Source organism: Rhinichthys klamathensis, unplaced genomic scaffold (assembly GCF_029890125.1).
Source record: "Rhinichthys klamathensis goyatoka isolate OS25496 unplaced genomic scaffold, OSU_Roscu_1.1 h1tg000490l_1, whole genome shotgun sequence".
Lineage (NCBI taxonomy): Eukaryota > Metazoa > Chordata > Actinopteri > Cypriniformes > Leuciscidae > Rhinichthys > Rhinichthys klamathensis.
Window position 1 is genome coordinate 15,511 of NW_026606976.1, and position 21,990 is coordinate 37,500.

Here is a 21,990-nt window from a genome sequence, read left to right on the forward strand (position 1 = left end):
AGTTTTTTAGACGTTGTATTAACGTTATTTCTTGGTTATAAGAAAGTTCAATTCTCCCGTTATGTAAACGTTGTATTAATGTTATTTCCTGGTTATAATAACGTTAGAACGTTCAATTCTCCCTTTATGTTATAAGAACGTTATTCAAACGTTCAATTCTCCCATTATATAAACCTTCTCTTAATGTTTTTCTAAGATAATGAAAAACGTTTCATTCAATAAAAAAAACATTAAGAAATGTTTTAATAATTATTAAAACCTTTCTTAATGTTTTTTATATAACAAGGTAGCCTATATAATAGGCCTAGCCTATATGAAGAACCTAAAATAAATAAAAAAAGACCCATGAATCATGTCTATAATATGTGTAATGTAGTCCACTGAAGTCGAGTTGAATTGAACCCAAGTAGGCCTATAGTTTATTCCAGTAAACCGATTTGGGTTGAAGTGACCATATGAAATTAACATGAACATAAACTTGGACTAAACATAGAATCACCAACAATGGTACAGGGAACAAAGCTAGACAAGAGACAATGGGAACACAAGGACAAGGATTATGACCAAAAACAACCAATGACATCCACAAGTTAAAGTTAATTTAATTTATATAGCTCATTTTTACAACAATTTCCAAGTTTATGTTCATGTTAATTTCATATGGTCACTTCAACCCAAATCGGTTTATTGGAATAAACTATAGGCCTACTTGGGTTCAATTCAACTCGACTTCAGTGGACTACATTACACATATTATAGACATGATTCATGGGTCTTTTTTATTTATTTTTGTCTTAATTTTAAAATCTGAAAGTTCTTGTTTTAGGTTCTATAGGCCTATTATATAGGCTACCTTGTTATGAATGAAACGTTTTTCATTATCTTAGAAAAACATTAAGAGAACGTTTATATAATGGGAGAATTGAACGTGTGAATAACTTCTTATAAGTTAACCAAGCAAGAACGTTAATACAACGTTTATATAAAGGGAGAATTGAACGTTCTAACGTTATTATCACCAGGAAATAACATTAATACAACGTTTACATAACGGGAGAATTGAACGGTCTTATAACCAAGAAATAACGTTAATACAACGTCTAAAAAACTGGACTTTTTGAAATTCCCTAGAACATTCAGAAATAACGTTTTTATAACTTAATGGGAACGTTATGAAAACGTTCTTATAACCTACAATTGTTAGCTGGGGAAGAGGAGCAATTCGCGATTGCACTGAACACGTTTTTAAGTGCAGGCATATTCTCTGAGCGAGGCAGCGAGCCCACTCAGCCCAGAGAGAGAATTCTTACAAGAGAAGTGTATCTGAGAGCACGTGCCCAGTTCCCGCGCGCGAGCAGAGAGATTCGCGCTGGGCATATCATATTCCGCGCGCGAGCAGAGAGATTCACGCTCGGCACATCATATTCCGCGCGCGAGCAGAGAGATTCACGCTCGGCACATCATATTCCGCGCGCGAGCAGAGAGATTCACGCTCGGCACATCATATTCCGCGCGCGAGCAGAGAGATTCACGCTCGCGCATAATATTAATGTACTTTCGCGCTACAATAATGCGCTCTCGACATTGGACAGGATAATAACGCCATATGAACGAAGACCCGCTGCTATAATTGTAAATTCGGGGACTTGGCGCCCCCTTGACGGGCTGACGTGTAATGACGTAGAGTTGGCTCATTGGTCGCACGTCAGAGGCGCCCGCGCCATTGGATGTGCAGTTGCCGCAGCGCAGCCTGAGCGAGCCAGACGCTCAATGTGCAAGCTGTGCAGCTGCAAATGCATTTTACAGGCTTCAGTAAATCGAGTTAAATGTGTTTCCGAAGACATTTGTAGGCTATGATAAGAAAAACTACTAAAAAAAAATCTTTTTCCGGAAAGAACATTCTAGAAGTCTATTTCTATTGAATAAGTTCGCACAAGGCTACAGAAAACTGTTGTGTTTATTTTTCTTCAAATGCAGTCTAAGCCGATGAGTTTCGAATGTTATATGTTGTATTTGTTTAAGTTAAAAATAAAACGTATTATAATCTAAACAAATACATGGTTCATTTTTGGCAAAATGATCATGATAGCCTTTATATATCTGTGTGGTTAAGTCTTGTATATTGATTAAGCCTACTGTGCTATTCTATAAATATATAGGCCTAATAAGTTGCATTATAATATGATATAAAATGTATGAATTTCAGGGGGCATGTCACAACCACATAACCCCCCCCCCCCCCCCTTATTTCCATTTCAGAAAGTTGGCAACCCTACCCACATGTCTTAGTCTCAGGTCCCACATGTCTTAGTCAGACATCAAATAAATAAAATATGCGCTTTTATAGACAACGTGTTTAGTACTTATTCAAACAACAAGATCTTTGTTTACCCTTGCAAAACATCGTTCAGCTGCTGTGCGGCCGCTGCGGAGCTTCAGTTCATTCATGACGATAGAGGGGGCGGAGTTATCAGCTTGACAGTTTAAGATCGAACAAGATTTACACAAGCTCTTTTTAAGATCTTTCATTGGCTAAATATTTTTAAAACAGACAGATAGACTTAAAGGGTGACCAATAGCATTCATTTATAAAAAAAATAAAAAAACACCACCACCAAAAAAAAGGGCACTTCGGCAAAAAGAGCATGCGCTCTGCACAGGTTGAGCCCTACCTGTGCACGTGCCTGCTTAGACGCACAGACACACAGACATGCGCACACACATGCACACACACATACACTTAGACACACACACACACACACACACACACACACACACACACACACAGACATACACACTCAGACACTCAGACATACACTTAGACGCACAGACACACACACACGCGCGCGCAAACACACACACTCACACACACACACACAGACACTCAGACATACACTTAGACGCACAGACACACAGACATGCGCACACACACACAGGCACTCACACAGACACTAAGACATACACTCACACACACACAGACATGCGCATGTACACACACACACTCAGATGCAAAGACACACACACACACACACACACACACACACACACACACACACACACACACTCACACGCGCACGCACACACACACAGACACTCAAACACACACGCTCACTCTCTCACACACACACACACACACACAGACATGTGCGCACACACACACACACACACACACATACTTACACTCTGACACACACACACACACACACACACACACACACACACACACACACACACACAAACTCAAACACAGTCGGGCATTATTCAGGATCTCGCTCATGAACACGTCTAGATATGTTGTAATTTTTCTCCGTTCTTCAGCGATGAAGAAATGTGTCAGAACAAAACACTTCAACAGGCTGTTATATACGCACGCGCACGCACGCGCGCACACACACACACACACACACACTTTTACATGCTGTATCATGCGATCAGTATCTTATTTATTCTGACTGTAATTAAAGACTCATTTATCACAAACCAAATTCTTTTGTCTGAAGTCTAAAGTAGAGTTGTATTGCATCTCGGAGGGCAAAGCAATCCCATAATGCACTGCAACAACAAGTTCAGTAAAAGCAATCCATCCAAGATAATAACCCTGGGCTGGAGAGATTATTAAATGTAGGCCTACTCTTGTAGTTCACTTAATACCAGAACTTAATGATAAAATGAGTTAAATCGAATTAAAAACTGACCATATCCCCTAATAAGTGTGTGTGTGTGTGTTATTAGATTATAGAGTTAAATGCTGTTCTACATCAATCACTCGTTCCTTTTCCTTTTCCGCTGGGATTCTGCCTGGGAAGTGTGTGTACCTACTGTGTTTAATCAGATGTATTCAGCTCTTCACAATCACAGACAACAGCTCAAACTTAAACACAGCAAACTTTAGGAGCTTTGAGTGTGTGTTTACAGTGTGTGTGTGTGTTGAAAGAAAGTTGAAACAAATTGGTGTTAAAGAAGTACGGTGTGTGTGTGTGTGTGTGTGTGTGTGAGAGAGAGAGATTGTGTAAATGAGGCTGTTAAAGCTCAAAGCTGCTAGACTGTCTGTCAGTATTACACTTATAGAAGTGACATACACGAGTAGTGTGCGTGTGTGTGTGTGTGTGTGCTACAGCGGCCTTATTCCTGTGTGTATTAAGTTCATTTAAAAGCTCATTGGTCAGCAGGTTGTCATGGTGATGGATGGTGGCCTTGTTCCTGCAGTATAGCCATAATCACAAGTGTTTGCTGCATGCATGGATCAGTAATCTGTGTGTGTGTGTGTGTGTGTGTGAGAGAGAGTCAAGGAGCTTTTGGAAATGAAAACATCATCATGGCTGCATCATTTTGACTTTGGATCAGGCCTCCGCCGACGTCGTCACTTTCGATTAGTGTGTCATGAATACTTTAGCTTTCTTTAAAACAATCAAATGTGTCTAATTTAAAGATTCATGAAGTGTCACATTGTTGAAGTGCCTTTGTTTTCCTGTTGCATAACTTCTGCTATTTTTAATATTTTACCTTTGTGGGGCCTGTCTGTTTCTGAAGAGCCGGCGTCACCTAATTCTGTCTGTCTCCTCGTGTTGCTTGTGTTTGTGTGTTTTATGTTCTGTCGGAGATTCTGTGGTTCATTTCAGTGAATTCAGTTCAGATATTAGGATCAAAATCTAACAGTGAATTGATTGTTTCTCCTGAAGAGAATCAGAAGGGATTTCGGTTTGATTCCTTTAGATGTTAATTCAGTTTACCTTTCTGAAAAGTCATGTGAGTCATGGTCTTTTCCCCAAGAGAATCAGAAGTGAATTCTGTTCTTTTCCCCAAGAGAATCAGAAGTGAATTCTGTTTTTTCCCCCCAAGAGAATCAGAAGTGAATTCTGTTCTTTTCCCCCAAGAGAATCAGAAGTGAATTGTGTTATTTTCCCCAAGAGAATCAGAAGTAAATTCTGTTCTTTTCCCCCAAGAGAATCAGAAGTGATTTCTGTGCTTTTCCCCAAGAGAATCAGAAGTGAATTCTGTTCTTTTTCCCCAAGAGAATCAGAAGTAAATTGTGTTATTTTCCCCAAGAGAATCAGAAGTGAATTCTGTTCTTTTCCCCCAAGAGAATCAGAAGTGATTTCTGTGCTTTTCCCCAAGAGAATCAGAAGTGAATTCTGTTCTTTTCCCCCAAGAGAATCAGAAGTAAATTGTGTTATTTTCCCCAAGAGAATCAAAAGTGAATTCTGTTCTTTTCCTCAAGAGAATCAGAATTAAATTCTGTCTTTTCCTGAAGAGAATCAGAAGTGAATTCTGTCCTTTTCCTGAAGAGAATCAGAAGTGAATTATGTTCTTTTCCCCCAAGACAATCAGAAGTGAATTATGTTCTTTTCCCCAAAAGAATCAAAAGTGAATTCTGTTCTTTTCCCCAAGAGAATCAGAAGTGAATTATGTTTTTTTCCCCCAAGAGAATCAGAAGTGAATTCTGTTCTTTTCCCCAAGAGAATCAGAAGTGAATTATGTTCTTTTCCCCAAGAGAATCAGAAGTGAATTCTGTTCTTTTCCCCAAGAGAATCAGAAGTGAATTTTGTTTTTTTCCCCCAAGAGAATCAGAAGTGAATTATGTTCTTTTCCCCAAGAGAATCAGAAGTGAATTCTGTTCTTTTCCTCCAAGAGAATCAGAAGTGAATTCTGTTCTTTCCCCCCAAGAGAATCAGAAGTCAATTCTGTTCCTTTCCCCCAAGAGAATCAGAAGTGAATTCTGTTCTTTTCCCCAAGGGAATCAGAAGTGAATTCTGTCCTTTTCCCCAAGGGAATCAGAAGTGAATTCTGTTTTTTTCCCCAAGAGAATCAGAAGTGAATTCTGTTCTTTTCCCCAAGAGAATCAGAAGTGAATTCTGTTCTTTTCCCCCAAGAGAATCAGAAGTGAATTCGGTCCTTTTTCACCAAGAGAATCAGAAGTCAATTCTGTTCTTTTCCCCCAAGAGAATCAGAAGTCAATTCTGTTCTTTTCCCCCAAGAGAATCAGAAGTGAATTCTGTTCTTTTCCCCCTAGAGAATCAGAAGTGAATTGTGTTATTTTCCCCAAGAGAATCAGAAGTGAATTCTGTCCTTTTCCCCAAGAGAATCAGAAGTGAATTCTGTTCTTTTCCCCCAAGAGAATCAGAAGTGATTTCTGTTCTTTTCCCCAAGGGAATCAGAAGTAAATTCTGTTCTTTTCCCGAAGAGAATCAGAAGTAAATTCTGTTCTTTTCCCGAAGAGAATCAGAAGTGAATTCTGTTCTTTTCCTGAAGAGAATCAGAAGTGAATTCTGTTATTTTCCCCCAAGAGAATCAGAAGTGAATTATGTTCTTTTCCCCAAGAGAATCAGAAGTGAATTCTGTTCTTTTCCCCCAAGAGAATCAGAAGTGAATTCTATTCTTCCCCCCAAGAGAATCAGAAGTCAATTCTGTTCTTTTCCTGAAGAGAATCAGAAGTGAATTCTGTTCTTTTCCCCCAAGAGAATCAGAAGTGAATTCTGTTCTTTTCCCCCAAGAGAATCAGAAGTGAATTCTGTTCTTTTTCCCCCAAGAGAATCAGAAGTGAATTATGTTCTTTTCCCCAAGAGAATCAGAAGTGAATTCTGTTCTTTTCCCCCAAGAGAATCAGAAGTGCATTCTATTCTTTCCCCCCAAGAGAATCAGAAGTCAATTCTGTTCTTTTCCTGAAGAGAATCAGAAGTGAATTCTGTTCTTTCCCCCAAGAGAATCAGAAGTGAATTCTGTTCTTTTCCCTAAGAGAATCAGAAGTGAATTCTGTTCTTTTCCCTAAGAGAATCAGAAGTGAATTCTGTTCTTTTCCCCCAAGAGAATCAGAAGTAAATTGTGTTATTTTCCCCAAGAGAATCAGAAGTGAATTCTGTCCTTTTCCCCAAGAGAATCAGAAGTGAATTCTGTTCTTTTCCCCCAAGAGAATCAGAAGTAAATTGTGTTATTTTCCCCAAGAGAATCAGAAGTGAATTCTGTCCTTTTCCCCAAGAGAATCAGAAGTGAATTCTGTTCTTTTCCCCCAAGAGAATCAGAAGTGATTTCTGTTCTTTTCCCCAAGGGAATCAGAAGTGAATTCTGTCCTTTTCCCCAAGAGAATCAGAAGTAAATTCTGTTCTTTTCCCGAAGAGAATCAGAAGTGAATTCCGTCCTTTTCCTGAAGAGAATCAGAAGTGAATTCTGTTCTCTTCCCCCAAGAGAATCAGAAGTGAATTATGTTCTTTTCCCCAAGATAATCAGAAGTGAATTCTGTTCTTTTCCCCCAAGAGAATCAGAAGTGAATTCCGTCCTTTTCCTGAAGAGAATCAGAAGTGAATTCTGTTCTTTTCCCCCAAGAGAATCAGAAGTGAATTATGTTCTTTTCCCCAAGATAATCAGAAGTGAATTCTGTTCTTTTCCCCCAAGAGAATCAGAAGTGAATTCTATTCTTTCCCCCCAAGAGAATCAGAAGTCAATTCTGTTCTTTTCCTGAAGAGAATCAGAAGTGAATTCTGTTCTTTTCCCCCAAGAGAATCAGAAGTGAATTCTGTTCTTTTCCCCCAGGAGAATCAGAAGTGAATTCTGTTATTTTCCCCTAGGAGAATCAGAAGTGAATTATGTTCTTTTCCCGAAGAGAATCAGAAGTGAATTCTGTTCTTTTCCCCCAAGAGAATCAGAAGTCAATTCTGTTCTTTTCCTGAAGAGAATCAGAAGTGAATTCTGTTCTTTTCCCTCAAGAGAATCAGAAGTGAATTCTGTTCTTTTCCCCCAAGAGAATCAGAAGTGAATTCTGTTCTTTTCCCCCAGGAGAATCAGAAGTGAATTCTGTTATTTTCCCCTAGGAGAATCAGAAGTGAATTATGTTCTTTTCCCGAAGAGAATCAGAAGTGAATTCTGTTCTTTTCCCCCAAGAGAATCAGAAGTCAATTCTGTTCTTTTCCTGAAGAGAATCAGAAGTGAATTCTGTTCTTTTCCCTCAAGAGAATCAGAAGTGAATTCTGTTCTTTTCCCCCAAGAGAATCAGAAGTGAATTCTGTTCTTTTCCCCAAGAGAATCAGAAGTGAATTCTGTTCTTTTCCCCAAGAGAATCAGAAGTGAATTATGTTCTTTTCCCCAAGAGAATCAGAAGTGAATTATGTTCTTTTCCCCAAGAGAATCAGAAGTGAATTCTGTTCTTTTCCCCAAGAGAATCAGAAGTGAATTCTGTTCTTTTCCTGAAGAGAATTAGAAGTGAATTCTGTTCTTTTCCTGAAGAGAATCAGAAGTAAATTTTGTCCTTTTCCTGAAGAGAATCAGTAGTGAATTCTGTTCTTTTCCTGAAGAGAATTAGAAGTGAATTCTGTTCTTTTCCTGAAGAGAATCAGAAGTGGATTCTATTCTTTTGCTGAAGAGAATCAGAAGTGAATTCTGTTCTTTTTCCAGAGAGAATACGAAGTGGATTTTGTTCTTCCCTGAAGAGAATCAGAAGTGAATTCTGTTCTTTTTCCAGAGAGAATACGAAGTGTATTTTGTTCTTTCCTGAAGAGAATCAGAAGTGAATTTGGTCATTTTCCTAAAAAGAATACAAAGTAAATTCTGTTTCTTTCCCAAAGAGCATCAAAAGTAAATTCACATCACTTCCTGAACAGTATTAAAAGTGAATTAAGTTCTTTTTGTGAAGAGAATTAATGCAAACTCAATTCGCTTCTGGATCTGAAGAGAATCTAAAGTGACTTTAGTTGTTTTTCTGAAAAAAAAATGAATTCAGATAACTTCCCAAAGAGCAAATTTAGTTCACTTTCTGAACAGAATTAGAAGTTTGCTTTGGATTTGAGAAGAATCAAATGTGATTTTCAGGTTTTTTTTGTCTAAAAAAAGAAAGAAATTAGTAGGAAAATGGTGTTATTTTCCTGAATAGCATCAGAAGTGAATTCAGATCATTATCATCAAAGAGCATGAGAAGTGATTACATTTCACTTCCTGAACAGAATTAGAAGTGAAAAAAGTTTTTTTTTTTTTTTTTTTTTGTGAATCCAATCAGAAGCCAATTGGTTTGCCTTGGATCAAAAGTGACTTTGGTTCTTTTCCTTTAGAAAATTAGAAGTGATTTAGTCTATTTTCCTGAAGACAATTAGATTAATTTTCTGATCTGAATTGATCCTGTAACTGAACTGGGATGAACTGAAATGAAACGGATTCTTAACTTTGTATGTGTTGTTTTTGTATATATCTGTGTGTGTGTGTGTGTTTGTTTGTCTCCAAGAGTAAACACACTAACCTATCCAAGTTGTGACCAGTAACAGACAGCAATCGCCTCACAGACTTGTACCGGAAGGAAGAGGTCATAATGGTCAAGAGCGGAGGTCACGTCCAGAGCCCGCGCTTCCCCAACTCGTACCCTCGCAACCTGCTGTTGTCATGGAAACTACTCTCGCCTGTACACACACGAATCCTGCTGGAGTTCGACGCTCAGTTTGGACTGGAAGAGGCGGAGAATGGAGTCTGCAGGTGAGGGCGGAGCTTCGGACTGATGAGCTCATGAATAATTAATTAGATCTAAGAGTTTTAGGTGGAGAATGGAGTCTGCAGGTGAGGGCGGAGCCTCGGACTGATGAGCTAATGAAAAATTAATTAGATCATAGAGGTGGAGGCGGAGAATGGAGTTTGCCGGTGCGGGCGGAGCTTCACACTGATGAGCTCATGAATATTAATTAGATCTAAGAGTTTTAAATGGAGGCGGAGAATGGAGTCTGCAGGTGAGGGCGGAGCCTCGGACTGATGAATTCATTAATAATTAATTAGATCTAAAAGTTTTAGGTGGAAAATGGAGTCTGCAGGTGAGGGCGGAGCCTTGGACTGATGAGCTCATGAATAATTAATTAGATCTAAGTTTTAAGTGGAGGCGGAGAATGGAGTCTGTAGGTGAGGGTGGAGCTTCAGACTGATGAGCTAATGAATAATTAATTTTAAGCGGAGGCGGAGAATGGAGTCTGCAGGTGAGGCGGAGCTTCAGACTGATGAGATCATGAATAATTAATTAGATCTTAGAGGTGGAGGCGGAGAATGGAGTTTGCCGGTGCGGGTGGAGCTTCACACTGATGAGCTCATGAATATTAATTAGATCTAAGAGTTTTAAGTGGAGGCGGAGAATGGAGTCTGCAGTGAGGGCGGAGCCTCGGACTGATGAATTCATTAATAATTAATCAGATCTAAAAGTTTTAGGTAGAGAATGGAGTTTGCAGGTGAGGGCGGAGCCTTGGACTGATGAGCTCATGAATAATTAATTAGATCTAAGTTTTAAGTGGAGGCGGAGAATGGAGTCTGCAAGTGAGGGCGGAGCTTCGGACTGATGAGCTAATGAATAATTAGATCTAAAAGTTTTAAGAGGAGGCGGAGAATGGAGTCTGTAGGTGAGGGCGGAGCTTCAGACTGATGAGTTCATGAATAATTAATTAGATCTAAGAGTTTTAAGTGGAGGCGGAGAATGGAGTCTGCAGGTGAGGGCGGAGCTTCAGACTGATCAGCTAATGAATAATTAATTAGATCTAAGAGTTTTAAGTGGAGGCGGAGAATGGAGTCTGCAGGTGAGGGCGGAGCTTCAGACTAATGAGATCATGAATAATTAATTAGATCTAAGAGTTTTAAGTGGAGGCGGAGAATGGAGTCTGCAGGTGAGGGCGGAGCTTCAGACTGATCAGCTAATGAATAATTAATTAGATCTAAGAGTTTTAAGTGGAGGCGGAGAATGGAGTCTGCAGGTGAGGGCGGAGCTTCAGACTAATGAGATCATGAATAATTAATTAGATCTAAGAGTTTTAAGTGGAGGTGGAGAATGGAGTCTGCAGGTGAGGGCGGAGCTTCAGACTAATGAGATCATGAATAATTAATTAGATCTAAGAGTTTTAAGTGGAGGTGGAGAATGGAGTCTGCAGGTGAGGGCGGAGCTTCAGACTGATGAGCTAATGAATAATTCATTTTAAGCGGAGGCGGAGAATGGAGTCTGCAGGTGAGGGCGGAGCTTCGAAATGAATGAGTACATGAATAATTAATTGGATATATTTAAAGGGGTGTTCAGAAAGTGTTACTTCTACCAGTTGGGTTGGTCTAGCTGGTAAATATTTAACAGTTTAACAAGCATCTAGCTCTAAAATCTGATTAATTCATAGTATCGGTGATCCAGGAGCTGAATGTCCTACTTCGTTAACTCGTGTTGTGACGTGGTATAGAATAACAGGTTTAGTTCCTCCGATTCCTGTGGTTTTGATTCTGCATTTCTGGACTAGAAATAATGGCCTGAAGAGTTAAAACATGATATGAATATTTAATGAGCAGAAAGCCAATCAGAGCGAGTATCTGACCACGATGTGTGTGGAGTGAGTCTTGGGTTACGAGTTCGTCCTTGGGGTTAGAGGGATTTACTGCGAATCCGATATTTTATAAAGACCCACGAGACTTCAGGACTAAAAATAAAGCAGGAAAAAAAAAATCTGAGATGAGAGACGAGGTGAATTTAGAGGATGAGAAAGAGACAAGAAGTCAAAGAGGAGAAAGGAATCTTAATCTATTAAGTATATACATTTCTGTGATATACATAAAAATAATCACATTTCCAATCACTGCATTGTCATTGTCCTTAATTGAAATAAAGCTAAAATCTTTAATTAGAAACATTTTTAATGTAACCTTAGTTTACATTTAAGTTGAAGTACTAAAAGGACTAAAACTAAAATAAAAATAAAGCTAAACAGAAATATTTAAAAAATAATAATAAAAAAGACAAAAGCACATTACAAAATTACTAAATTAAAATGAAAAATAAAAGCTTATTCAAAATATTAATAAATCCTACAATATAGTATATATAAATAATACTAAAAATAACACTTTCCTATACAAAAAACACAGGAACATCCAATTGTCTTCACATGCATTTTGAGGAATATCATTTCAAAGCATTTTTAAAGAGTCCTTATTATGCTATTTTAAAGGTTCTTAATGTTGTTTTGATTTCTCCTACAATAGTTTTACATGCATCCAAGGTCAAAAAACACTTTAATTTTCTCATAATATCCATTTCAGCATCAGCTCTTTTCTCTCAGTGTCTGAAACGCTTCGTTTGCAGATTCAGTCTCTCTAAACCCCGCCTCTCTGAGAGCTGCTCTGCTCTGATTGGTCGGTCAGATATCCCAGTCTGCATTGATTGGTCGGCCACTTACAGCGAGTGTCAGAAATGAAACGCCCATCACTATATCTGAATTTAAGCTCTGGATCTTCCTTGATACACAGTGATGCGAACAGTAACGATGATGACGGTTTTACCGTATCAAATGATACCGTATCATTTACCAGCGCAGAAAAAACAAACTCTTTTAGTCCTCAGCTACAGTATATTACACACACTACATGAAAAGTAATATCTGAAAAATCATAATGTGTGTGTTTTCAGGTATGATTATGTGGAAGTGGAGGATATTTCAGAAACCAGCACCATCATCTGGGGCCGCTGGTGCGGGAAAAGATTTCCATCACGGATCACATCCAAAACAAACCTCATCAAAATCACCTTCAAATCAGACGATTACTTCGTAGCAAGACCAGGATTCAAAATCTGCTATTCACTGTTGGTGAGTGGGACTTTCCATTACGACAGATCAAGCTCCTGTGTGGAACAAGTTAAGTCAACTTTATTTATAAAGCGCTTTTTACAAAACAGATTGTTTCAAAGCAGCTTTACAGAGATAACAGGAAAATGATGCAACAAAGTTTGTTTTGGTAGATCCAGAAGACAATAGTCCAGCTTAAAGGGATACTTCACCTCTGGAAAGATGAATGTGTATTTAAAATGGGTCATTTATGTAGTAGAAATGCTTTTCTATACTGAGAAAAGCCAGAAAATGTATTTTTGACTAATGTGGATGAAAGACAACAACTCCCAGAATGCACTTGCTTCGCTGCCCTAGGAGGCCACGCCTACCGGTAACAGAGCGCAGTAGTTAAACAACAAGTCTAGGCTACTAGTGAGTCTCCGTGATGAGTCTGCCCGGGATTTCGAGATCGCCCAAAATGTCCGGGATTCGGCTTTTGCGTTCTACAGTCGTCATTCATCATGTTTATTGTGGCGAGCAGGACGACTGAGGGCCGCGGGAGACCGGCGCGAGGCCGGTGGCGTGATTACTGATGAGCGACACCTGTGAGACGCACCGGTCTCGTATCTCTCACGGAGGAGCGGGGATTTTCTTAGCAATGTTAAAACGCACATCAACCGATCACTTGTTTAGCGTTCATGTAAACACTACATTCAGATTCACCAATCGGAATGAATTCAGTTAGATTGAAACAAAAGGTGTGCATGTAAACAATGAATGGCGACTGCAGAAAGCAAAAGCTGAATCCCGGACATCGACGGCTGGACATGTCCGGGAAAAAGAGGATGGTAACCCCTACTACTCAGCTTTCTCCACAGAACAAGAGCCTGCTAGCTTAGCGTCCAAAAAAAGATGGCTGACACTATGTGTCCATTCTGTGAGTGAGATCCGTGAGATCCCACCCTCTATGGGCGGGTTGAGGACATGCGGGACAGCCTCTACTACTGACTGTAGTCTTTAGCCTCTGGCCAAAAAATCCTCCGATGACGCAATATGACGATTTTTGCGTCATCGGGGGATTTTTTCCAGACAAAAAATCTCACGGGGATATGAGGGTGGAAAGCACGGTAATTTGAAAATACTACAGGTTTTCTACTAATACAAAGCTTAATGCTAAATCCTGAAGTATCCCTTTAAAGGGATAGTTCACTTTGAAATTAATTTTTGGTATGTTTTAGCTTACCTCAAGGGCATCCAAGATGTAGGTGTCTTTGTGTCCGCAGTATTTTCAATTTTGATATTTTTAGGTCAAGCCGTTCTTGTCTGTCAGTCACATAATGCAGGTCTATGGTCACCACCTCAAAGAGTATGCACAGAGAAGTCCAAATTAAACATGATTTAATGACTCGTAAATGTAAGTACACATTGATGGCCTAAGACACGAAACGAGCGGTTTGTGTGAGAAAACGAACAATATTTTTATCGTTTTTTACCTCTTGTGAACACAGCCACGTCCAAGTGATCTGAGGGCGCCGGCGCTTCGGTCTGCGCAAGCGCCTGAAGTGATCTCTCGCGTGTGTACGTCACTCATTGTTTACACAGAGATTTCGGAAGTGTTACCTTTCACTGTGAAGATCTAAACATATTTAGATATACAGGAAATCGTAATGGAAGACGATTTCGATATATCAACAGACAACGTTGAATTTTTTTCGCAACCGCGCGAGAGATCACTTCTGGCGCTTTCCAGCGCTTGCGCAGACTTACGCGCCCGCGCCCTCAGATCACTTGGACGTGGCTGTGTTCACAAGAGGTAAAAACGATATAAATACTGTTCATTTTCTCACACAAACCGCTCGTTTCGTGTCTTAGGCCATCAATGTGTACTTACATTTACGAGTCATTAAATCATGTTTAATTTGGACTTCTCTGTGCATGCTCTGAGGGGGTGACCATAAACCTGCATTATATGACTGACAGACAAGAACGGTTTGACCTAAAAATATCAAAATTGAAACTTCTGCGGAAACAAAGACACCTACATCTTGGATGCCCTTGAGGTAAGCTAAAACATACCAAAAATTTATTTCAAAGTGAACTATCCCTTTAAGTAAGTTCATTTTTGTTGTAATAAAGTTATTCATTTAGTTAGTTTATCTACACAGCCTCTCTGGAGAAAACCGTGATGTAATCGTCCAGCTCAGTTCAGTTCTCATATAATGGTGTCAATGCAGGCAGATCAATAATATTGTTGAATATTAAGTTCTTTCAAGGGTTTTTTTTTTTTTTTTGGTCACATGGTTATATGAACAGTCATGTGTAATAATATTCAAAAGTTTGGGATCAGTAAGATTTTTAGGAAAGAAATGAATAGTTTTATTCAGCAAGGACGCATTAAATTGATCAAAAGTGATAAAGACATTTATAATGTTACAAAAGATTATTTTTCAAATAAATGCAGTTCTTTTGACCTTTAATTATATTCATCATTATATGAATATATATATTCATATAATGTTATTCATCAAAGAATCCTGAAAAATAAACGGTTTCTCCAAAAATATGAAGCAGCACAACTGTTTTCAACACTGACAATAATCATAAATGTTTCTTGATCATCAAATCATCATATTAGAGTGATTTCTGAAGGATCATGTGACACTGAAGACTGGAGTAAAACTCAGCTTTGATCACAGGAATAAATTACACTTTAACAAATAATCACATAGAAAACCGCTATTTTAAATTGCAATAATATTTTACATTTTTACTTTTGATCAAATAAATGTCGCCTTATTTCAAAAACATTAAATCATCGTTTGAATGGTAGTGTTATGTATATTTTTTGTACTCAACATAGCATGGCCTACAGTGTGCTTTTAATACAAATATTGGTTACACTTTTTATTTTAAGGTGTCCGTGTGTTACAGTGTAACTATATATTTAAGTACTGGGTGATATTAATTAACAACGTGTATTTACTATAGAGTTAGGGTATGATTAGGGTTAGTTACTATAGTAATAACAGTAAATTATGCATAATTACATGCAAGCACATGTAACATATGAAATAAAGTGTGACCAAAATATTACACACAACAATTTTTAAACTGTGTTTTATTAAGTGTCTTCCTAGTGGATCTAGTGGTGTCATGTGAATGAAAGTTAGTAGTTGGTCTCTGTTTTATATCATCAGATGTGTTTATTGTGGTGGATGGAGGAACGATAGCAGATGGACCGAGAAATATTTTACAATATTCACTGGGACTAACGCCATCCTGCTTTACGACTGCCTCATGGCTTTTTCTCCACACGGGCCAAATCAGCAAATATGTGGTGCTAGCTGTTAGCATAAATATGCAATATGTTTATAAATCTGCCAATTTGTTTCCATTTGAGCTCATACTGGGAAACAGAATTAAAACAGACACCTGCACTGGACATAAACTAGAATAACCATAGATATCCATAATAAAGGCTAGATGTCTCGTCCGCGCTGCTGGCCAATGGAGGTGGACGTCCGCACTGGCGGCCATCTTGCCACAGGCAGCTCGCTCACTCGTAACATTGTGTTTTAATGCTGCATGTACTTTTTAAATAACCATAACTTGCTCAATTGTCAACCGATTTTCAAACGGTTTGGTTATGTATGTAGTTATGACACTGCATACTTATTATGAATAATAAGTGTATAAATAAATAATCATCCAGAATTATAGCCACGTTAATAACGTTTGTAAGAAACCAAACCGTTTGTAAATCCGTCAAGATTTCGATGAGATAAGAGTATTTGTGTTCGTGCTGATCACTCATCTTACATCAGAGCCCGCCAGAAAGCTTGCCTGTGACAAGATGGCCGCCGGTGATGACGATTGAGACTCTGCCGTAAGACATCTAGCCTTTATTATGGATATCTATGGTGTCGTTCACAGCTTACTGCGCTTTAACACGTGACATTACATGATACGGATGTTACGCACGGGTGACAGCGCACCGCTTTAAAGGATAGGAACGGAAAGCGGCATCATGTTTCAATAATCGTTGGAAGCCAAAATCAGTTTCGAATGACGTCTTACTCTGCATGACCATAAATGACAGAGTATTTTAAGTTTACGCTGTTGTAATGAGACAAAATCACACGTAAATGTACCGCACTCATATCGAACCGTGAACCTTGACTTCTGTGTACCGTTACACCCCAATATATATATATATATATATATATATATATATAGTCAAACCAAACCAAACCAAAATTTATTCAGACACCTTTTCTCACATTATCACAGTTTATTCGCTATAGTTTAGAAAATGGTAATAAAATATGACAGGAATGTTTCGGGTCGGGAAGATTTTCAGCTTTGTCGTGCAGTGTATACAAAGGGAAGCCTTTATTATGGATATCTATGGTTGTAACTACACTGAAAAAAAATGGTGAAGGAACAATTTTACATCTGAATTAAACTGGAAATCCTGAAATAGTATTTGCATGTAAAACTTGCTCCAATAATCTTTGTTTCTTCCTGTCTGATCACTTAAACTCCACCTGTAGTCAATAATTATCCCTTAAAACTCATCTTTGATCACCGAAATGACATATTTAAAGACCCACTCCGATGAAAATAATGTTTTTCTAGGTGTTAACATGTTCTTGTGGCATTTTTCTGATGTTAGAGGACATATCTTGAGAAAAATCAGCTCAAAGTTGTATTTCTGAGTATTTCTACATTCAAATAGCTGTGAATCAGTAGCAAACGCTAAAATGCCGGCTAAAATAGACTGGAGTTGTGACGTAGTAACTCCACTGGCGTCTCCACACGCGACGTCTTGGAGTGAAATAATGATCGGTGATCGGTGATAACTTTGATTAACTTCGGATAATAATAATTAACGTGTATATAATACTGCTGCCCCACCGGTATTGGGGGTGTAAGCTAGCGGGAGAGACAGAGCTCTCAGCAACGGGCAGGGGGAGGGTCGTCTCCGTGCCAACGGCTCCGCCCACAACACAGAGGCGAATTGCTAATGAGCAACTGCCGCTCTGCTGAAGCGAAGTCCCAGAAAACGGCACAGGTTTTGTGATTTTGGCTAAAAATGGCATAATCATAATTTAAAGACCACTGGGAATGTTTAAAAATAGCTCAAAATATGATCGGAGTGGGACTTTGAATGTTTTTTCCTTGAAAAAAAAAGACTTAATGCCTTAAAATAGCTTGAATGTAACTATATTTAGTATGCGCGGTTCTATGAATATGCAAATCAGCCCCGCCTCCACTCACTCACTCAGCTCAGAGATCCACTGGTTGGCGATCACACGTTGATCTGATTGGTTACAAGGTCGTTTGTGACGTCAGAAACACCAGCGATTTCAAACCGTGTTTTTGAGACTGTCTTTGGTTCACTGCAGTTTTAAGGAGGAAATACTCAGCAATGCTGTCGACTTATGAACTTACACATGGTGTGTGTGTGTCTTAAAGCATATTAAAAACACCACATAGACACATAAACAACATTAAAAGCTGGATTTACACCACAGGGGAAAGACTTTAAAGTATCAGCAGACGTTTGCCTTGACGTCTCTTCTTTCCTGAAATGCTCTTTTGCCTCAGATGAACTTTAAAAATGTGGCTTAATTAAGATATCTCTCTTCCCGAGGCAGAATAAGAGAGAGAGGGAATAAACAACGAGAGATGAAGGTGTGAGAAAGTGAGAGACTGTCAGACTGAGCGTTCGGTGTGAACGTGTGTGTGTGTGTGTGTTTTACTGCGGTAATGTAATGTGGAGAGATCTGAGAGTTTAGTTCTGTGTCTTCATCACACACACACACACACACACACACACACGGAGAAGGTCCATAACGAGAACTGACAGCGAACAGCGTGTTTTGTCATCGCTCGTGTTAAAACTCTTGAGAATCTGGCGCTCGTTAAGGGCCTTCGTGGTGGTTAACGACACACGCACGCACACACACACACACACACACGTGTAGAGTTGTTCTGCTGGGAAGATGATGCGCTTCTTCTCAAAGCGCCGTTTGATGTGCTCGTAAAACACACCGCTTTTTCTTGTGGGATGTTTGTAAATCATAATTGTGCGTTTTTGTTCACGATCTTTAATTGTAATTCGAGAGCTTTCCTTGAACGTTGTTTGGATGCACGTCTTTTTTTTTCTTTCTGTTTCTATTTCTGTTCTATTGAAGGCATGTTGACCTGAATTACAGAACATTTTAGCCAAGAAATGAATTCAGTATAATTTTATTAAGAGAAAATCCATCATATAATTCCCAGATTCTTCCCAGATTTCATTTTCCTGTATAAAAATGATATTTAACTTTTAAAAATCGAACCTAAAGCTAAATATTTAGCTTTAATGAAATAATGAAAAATGCATTAATTAGCATAATTCTATATAATAATTCTATGCAGCGGGAAATAGTGTTGCTTTTTGTTTCATGAAAGTAATTGTAGGGATATTACATGTGTGATTATTGAGTGCATGTAAATTAATTTATTGCCATAAAAGGTCACATTATTAGCGTTATAATTAGTGCTGGGCAACGATTAATCACATCCAAAATAAAAGTTTGTGTTTACATAATATATGTGTGTGTTCTGTGTAAAATTATTTATATATGCATGTATATATTTAAGAGAAAATTATTTATATATAATATAAATTATGTATAAATCTATATACAGTATATACATGCAAATATTCCTTAAATATATACATGTATGTATTTATATATAAAAAATAATTATACACAGCACACACACATATATTATGTAAACACAAACTTTTATTTTGGATGCGATTTATCGTTGCCCAGCACTAATTATAATATGAGAATTTACACTACAGTTTAAAATATTAGTTTTTTTGTTTTTTGAGAGACGTTTTTTCTGCTCAGCAAGATTTATTTGATTAAAAATGCATTAAAAATGGTAATAATCGAAATAACAGTTTTCTAGTTGGCCTGGATGATGGTCTTTTCATGCATTGTTTGCTATAATAATGTTATTTTCTCCTCCCACATGCTCATGGTTGTCAGTGGAAGTTATTTCAGAGGTGGAGCAAGTAATTATATTTTGATGAAAGATTATGAAACCACTTTTTTCCTTCAGGAAAACACGAATCTTGCCCAGTCAGAGCAGGTAGATGTGACGAGAGTGTGTGTAACCCTCGCTGAAGCTCTTCAGGCTCAGTGTGTTCGACCTGGATCCGTCATGTGTGTGAGTCCCTGAATCTGCGGGATTCCTGACGTTAACACATTCCCGCTCTGCTCCGGACATCTCTGCTGAACACGAGCAGAAGGTCTCGCTGCGTGTGTGTGTGTGTGTGTGTGTGAGACATCAGAGGCCTGTACAGACGCTATCTCTGATGGGAAACATCATCATAACAGACCGCCCACGACCTCTGACCTCGTTCTATTGTTTGCATTGCCACAGGAGCAGATTTATGTAACAAGAGTGGGAGTGCAGGGAAGTGTGTGTGTGTGTGTGTGTGAGTGTGATAAGTAGGTTTAGGGGTCAGGTTAGTGTGTGTCTGAGATGGGTAAGTTTAGGGGTTGTGTTAGTGTGTGTGTGTGTGCGTGTGTGTATCATCTTAACTATATTTTCAGGACAAATTTGTACCCAGAAGTGACCAAAATCTCCAAAAATGTGTGTTTGTCTGTGTGTGTGATTGGTAGGTTTAGGGGTCGGGTAAGGTTAGTGTGTGTGTGTGTGTGTGTGTATGTGTGTGTGCGTGCGATGGGTAGGTTTAGGGGTCGGATTAGTGTGTGTGTGTGTGTGATGGGTAGGTTTAGGGGTCGGGTTGTGTGTGTTTGTGTGTGTGTGTGTTCGTGTTCACAGCATATGGAGGTTTTAAAGATTATTATACGTTTGCACATTTATTTTTACTTTAATACTTTTCTCAAATTGCTTAATTTGCTTAGTTTTTATTTCATTTTATTTATTTTGTTTGGTTACCAGCATTCTTCAAAATCGTAATCTTTTATGTTCCGCCAAAGAAAGAAAGTCATACAGGGTTGAAACGACACGAGGGTGAGTAAATGTAAATCAACAGAATTGACATTTTTGGGCAAACTATTCCCAAAATATGATTTATTTTTCATTTTTTATGAAGTGATACTCGAATACACTAAAACTGCCAGTAGGTGGCGGTAAACGTCTAAACGAGTAAGTCATTCATTCATTCGATTCGTTCATTTTTTAGTTTAACGTACAATCTATAGGCCTGAATCCCAAGGGGGTAATCCATCGACCGGAAGTTGAAGCCGGCCGGGTGCCGCCATGTTGTAGCAGAACTTCACTTGCGTTAGCATTTCCATTGACTCCCATTCATTTTGGCGTCACTTTGACAGCGAATAACTTTACATCTGAGGCGTTTAAAGACTCCATTTGTCCATTATTTATTTCTAAACAAACACGACAATGTATAAAGGGCTCCATTACCTTCTGTGTTACACTATGGCCCCGTAGAAACAGATTTAGTAAAAATAGGCTAACGATTGCACTCGACTCTCTGTCGCGCTGTACAGAAATTACCGTACAGACAGGAGGAGAAGCTCGCAGGCAATCGGGGGGACGTCCCGTCAAGGGAGAAGCCCATAGATAATGAGTCCATAAAAGCAACGAAATACTTACTCCTGCTCACTCACGATAAAGAACTCTTTGCTCAAGTTCCCCGTCTCTGCAAGATTAACGTTGGCAGTTTTCACGCACAGCTACTAGAAGATTAACGTCTGTCAGACAGGTTGCTCACGTCATCAAGCTTAGTTTGAGTCGGTTTGAGTCTGCGCGTCAGGAACGGAAGTGCTCAGAAATCGCTAAAAATGGACTTCAACTGTCTCAACTGAGTTCCAATGAGATCGCTCTGTCCACTTCTTATACTGTCTATGCCTGAATCATGTATGCTTGGGCTGTTGGAGAAAATATAAAAAACCGCACAAACAAAAACGATAACAATTCAATAAACTACAGGTGAAACTCAAAAAATGTGAATATCGTGCAAAAGTTCATTTATTTCAGTAATTCAACTTAAAAGGTGAAACTAATAAGACTCATTACATGCAAAGTGAGATATTTCAAGCCTTTATTTGTTGTAATTTTGATGATTATGGATTATGAAAACCTTTTCACAATATTCTAATTTTGAATTTGGGGTTTTCATAAGCTGTAAGCCATAATCATCTACATTATAACAAATAAAGGCTTGAAATATCTCACTTTGCCTGTAATGAGTCTATATAATGTATTAGTTTCACCTTTTAAGTTGAATTACTGAAATAAATGAACTTTTGCACGATATTCACATTTTTGGAGTGTCACCTGTATAACAGTCAGCTTATTAAAGTGGCTGCAAGTATTAAATGCGGTTAAATGTCAAAATAACTCCATTATTATTATACACTAGAGTTGTGTGGGGTGGGGCTAATTTAGTGCGATCTGCTGTGATGATGTC

The 21,990-nt window shown here is 38.6% G+C and overlaps 1 protein-coding gene across 1 annotated transcript in view; it reads left to right on the forward strand.

The window, feature by feature from the left end:
* pdgfd (platelet derived growth factor d) overlaps nucleotides 1-21,990 on the forward strand; it is a 45,514-nt gene that overhangs the window by 12,306 nt on the left and 11,218 nt on the right. Inside the window, exons 2-3 of the mRNA XM_056237602.1 lie at nucleotides 9,237-9,447; nucleotides 12,386-12,563. Of these exons, the coding sequence (XP_056093577.1) occupies nucleotides 9,237-9,447; nucleotides 12,386-12,563 (389 nt within the window). The remainder of the gene's footprint in view (nucleotides 1-9,236; nucleotides 9,448-12,385; nucleotides 12,564-21,990) is intronic.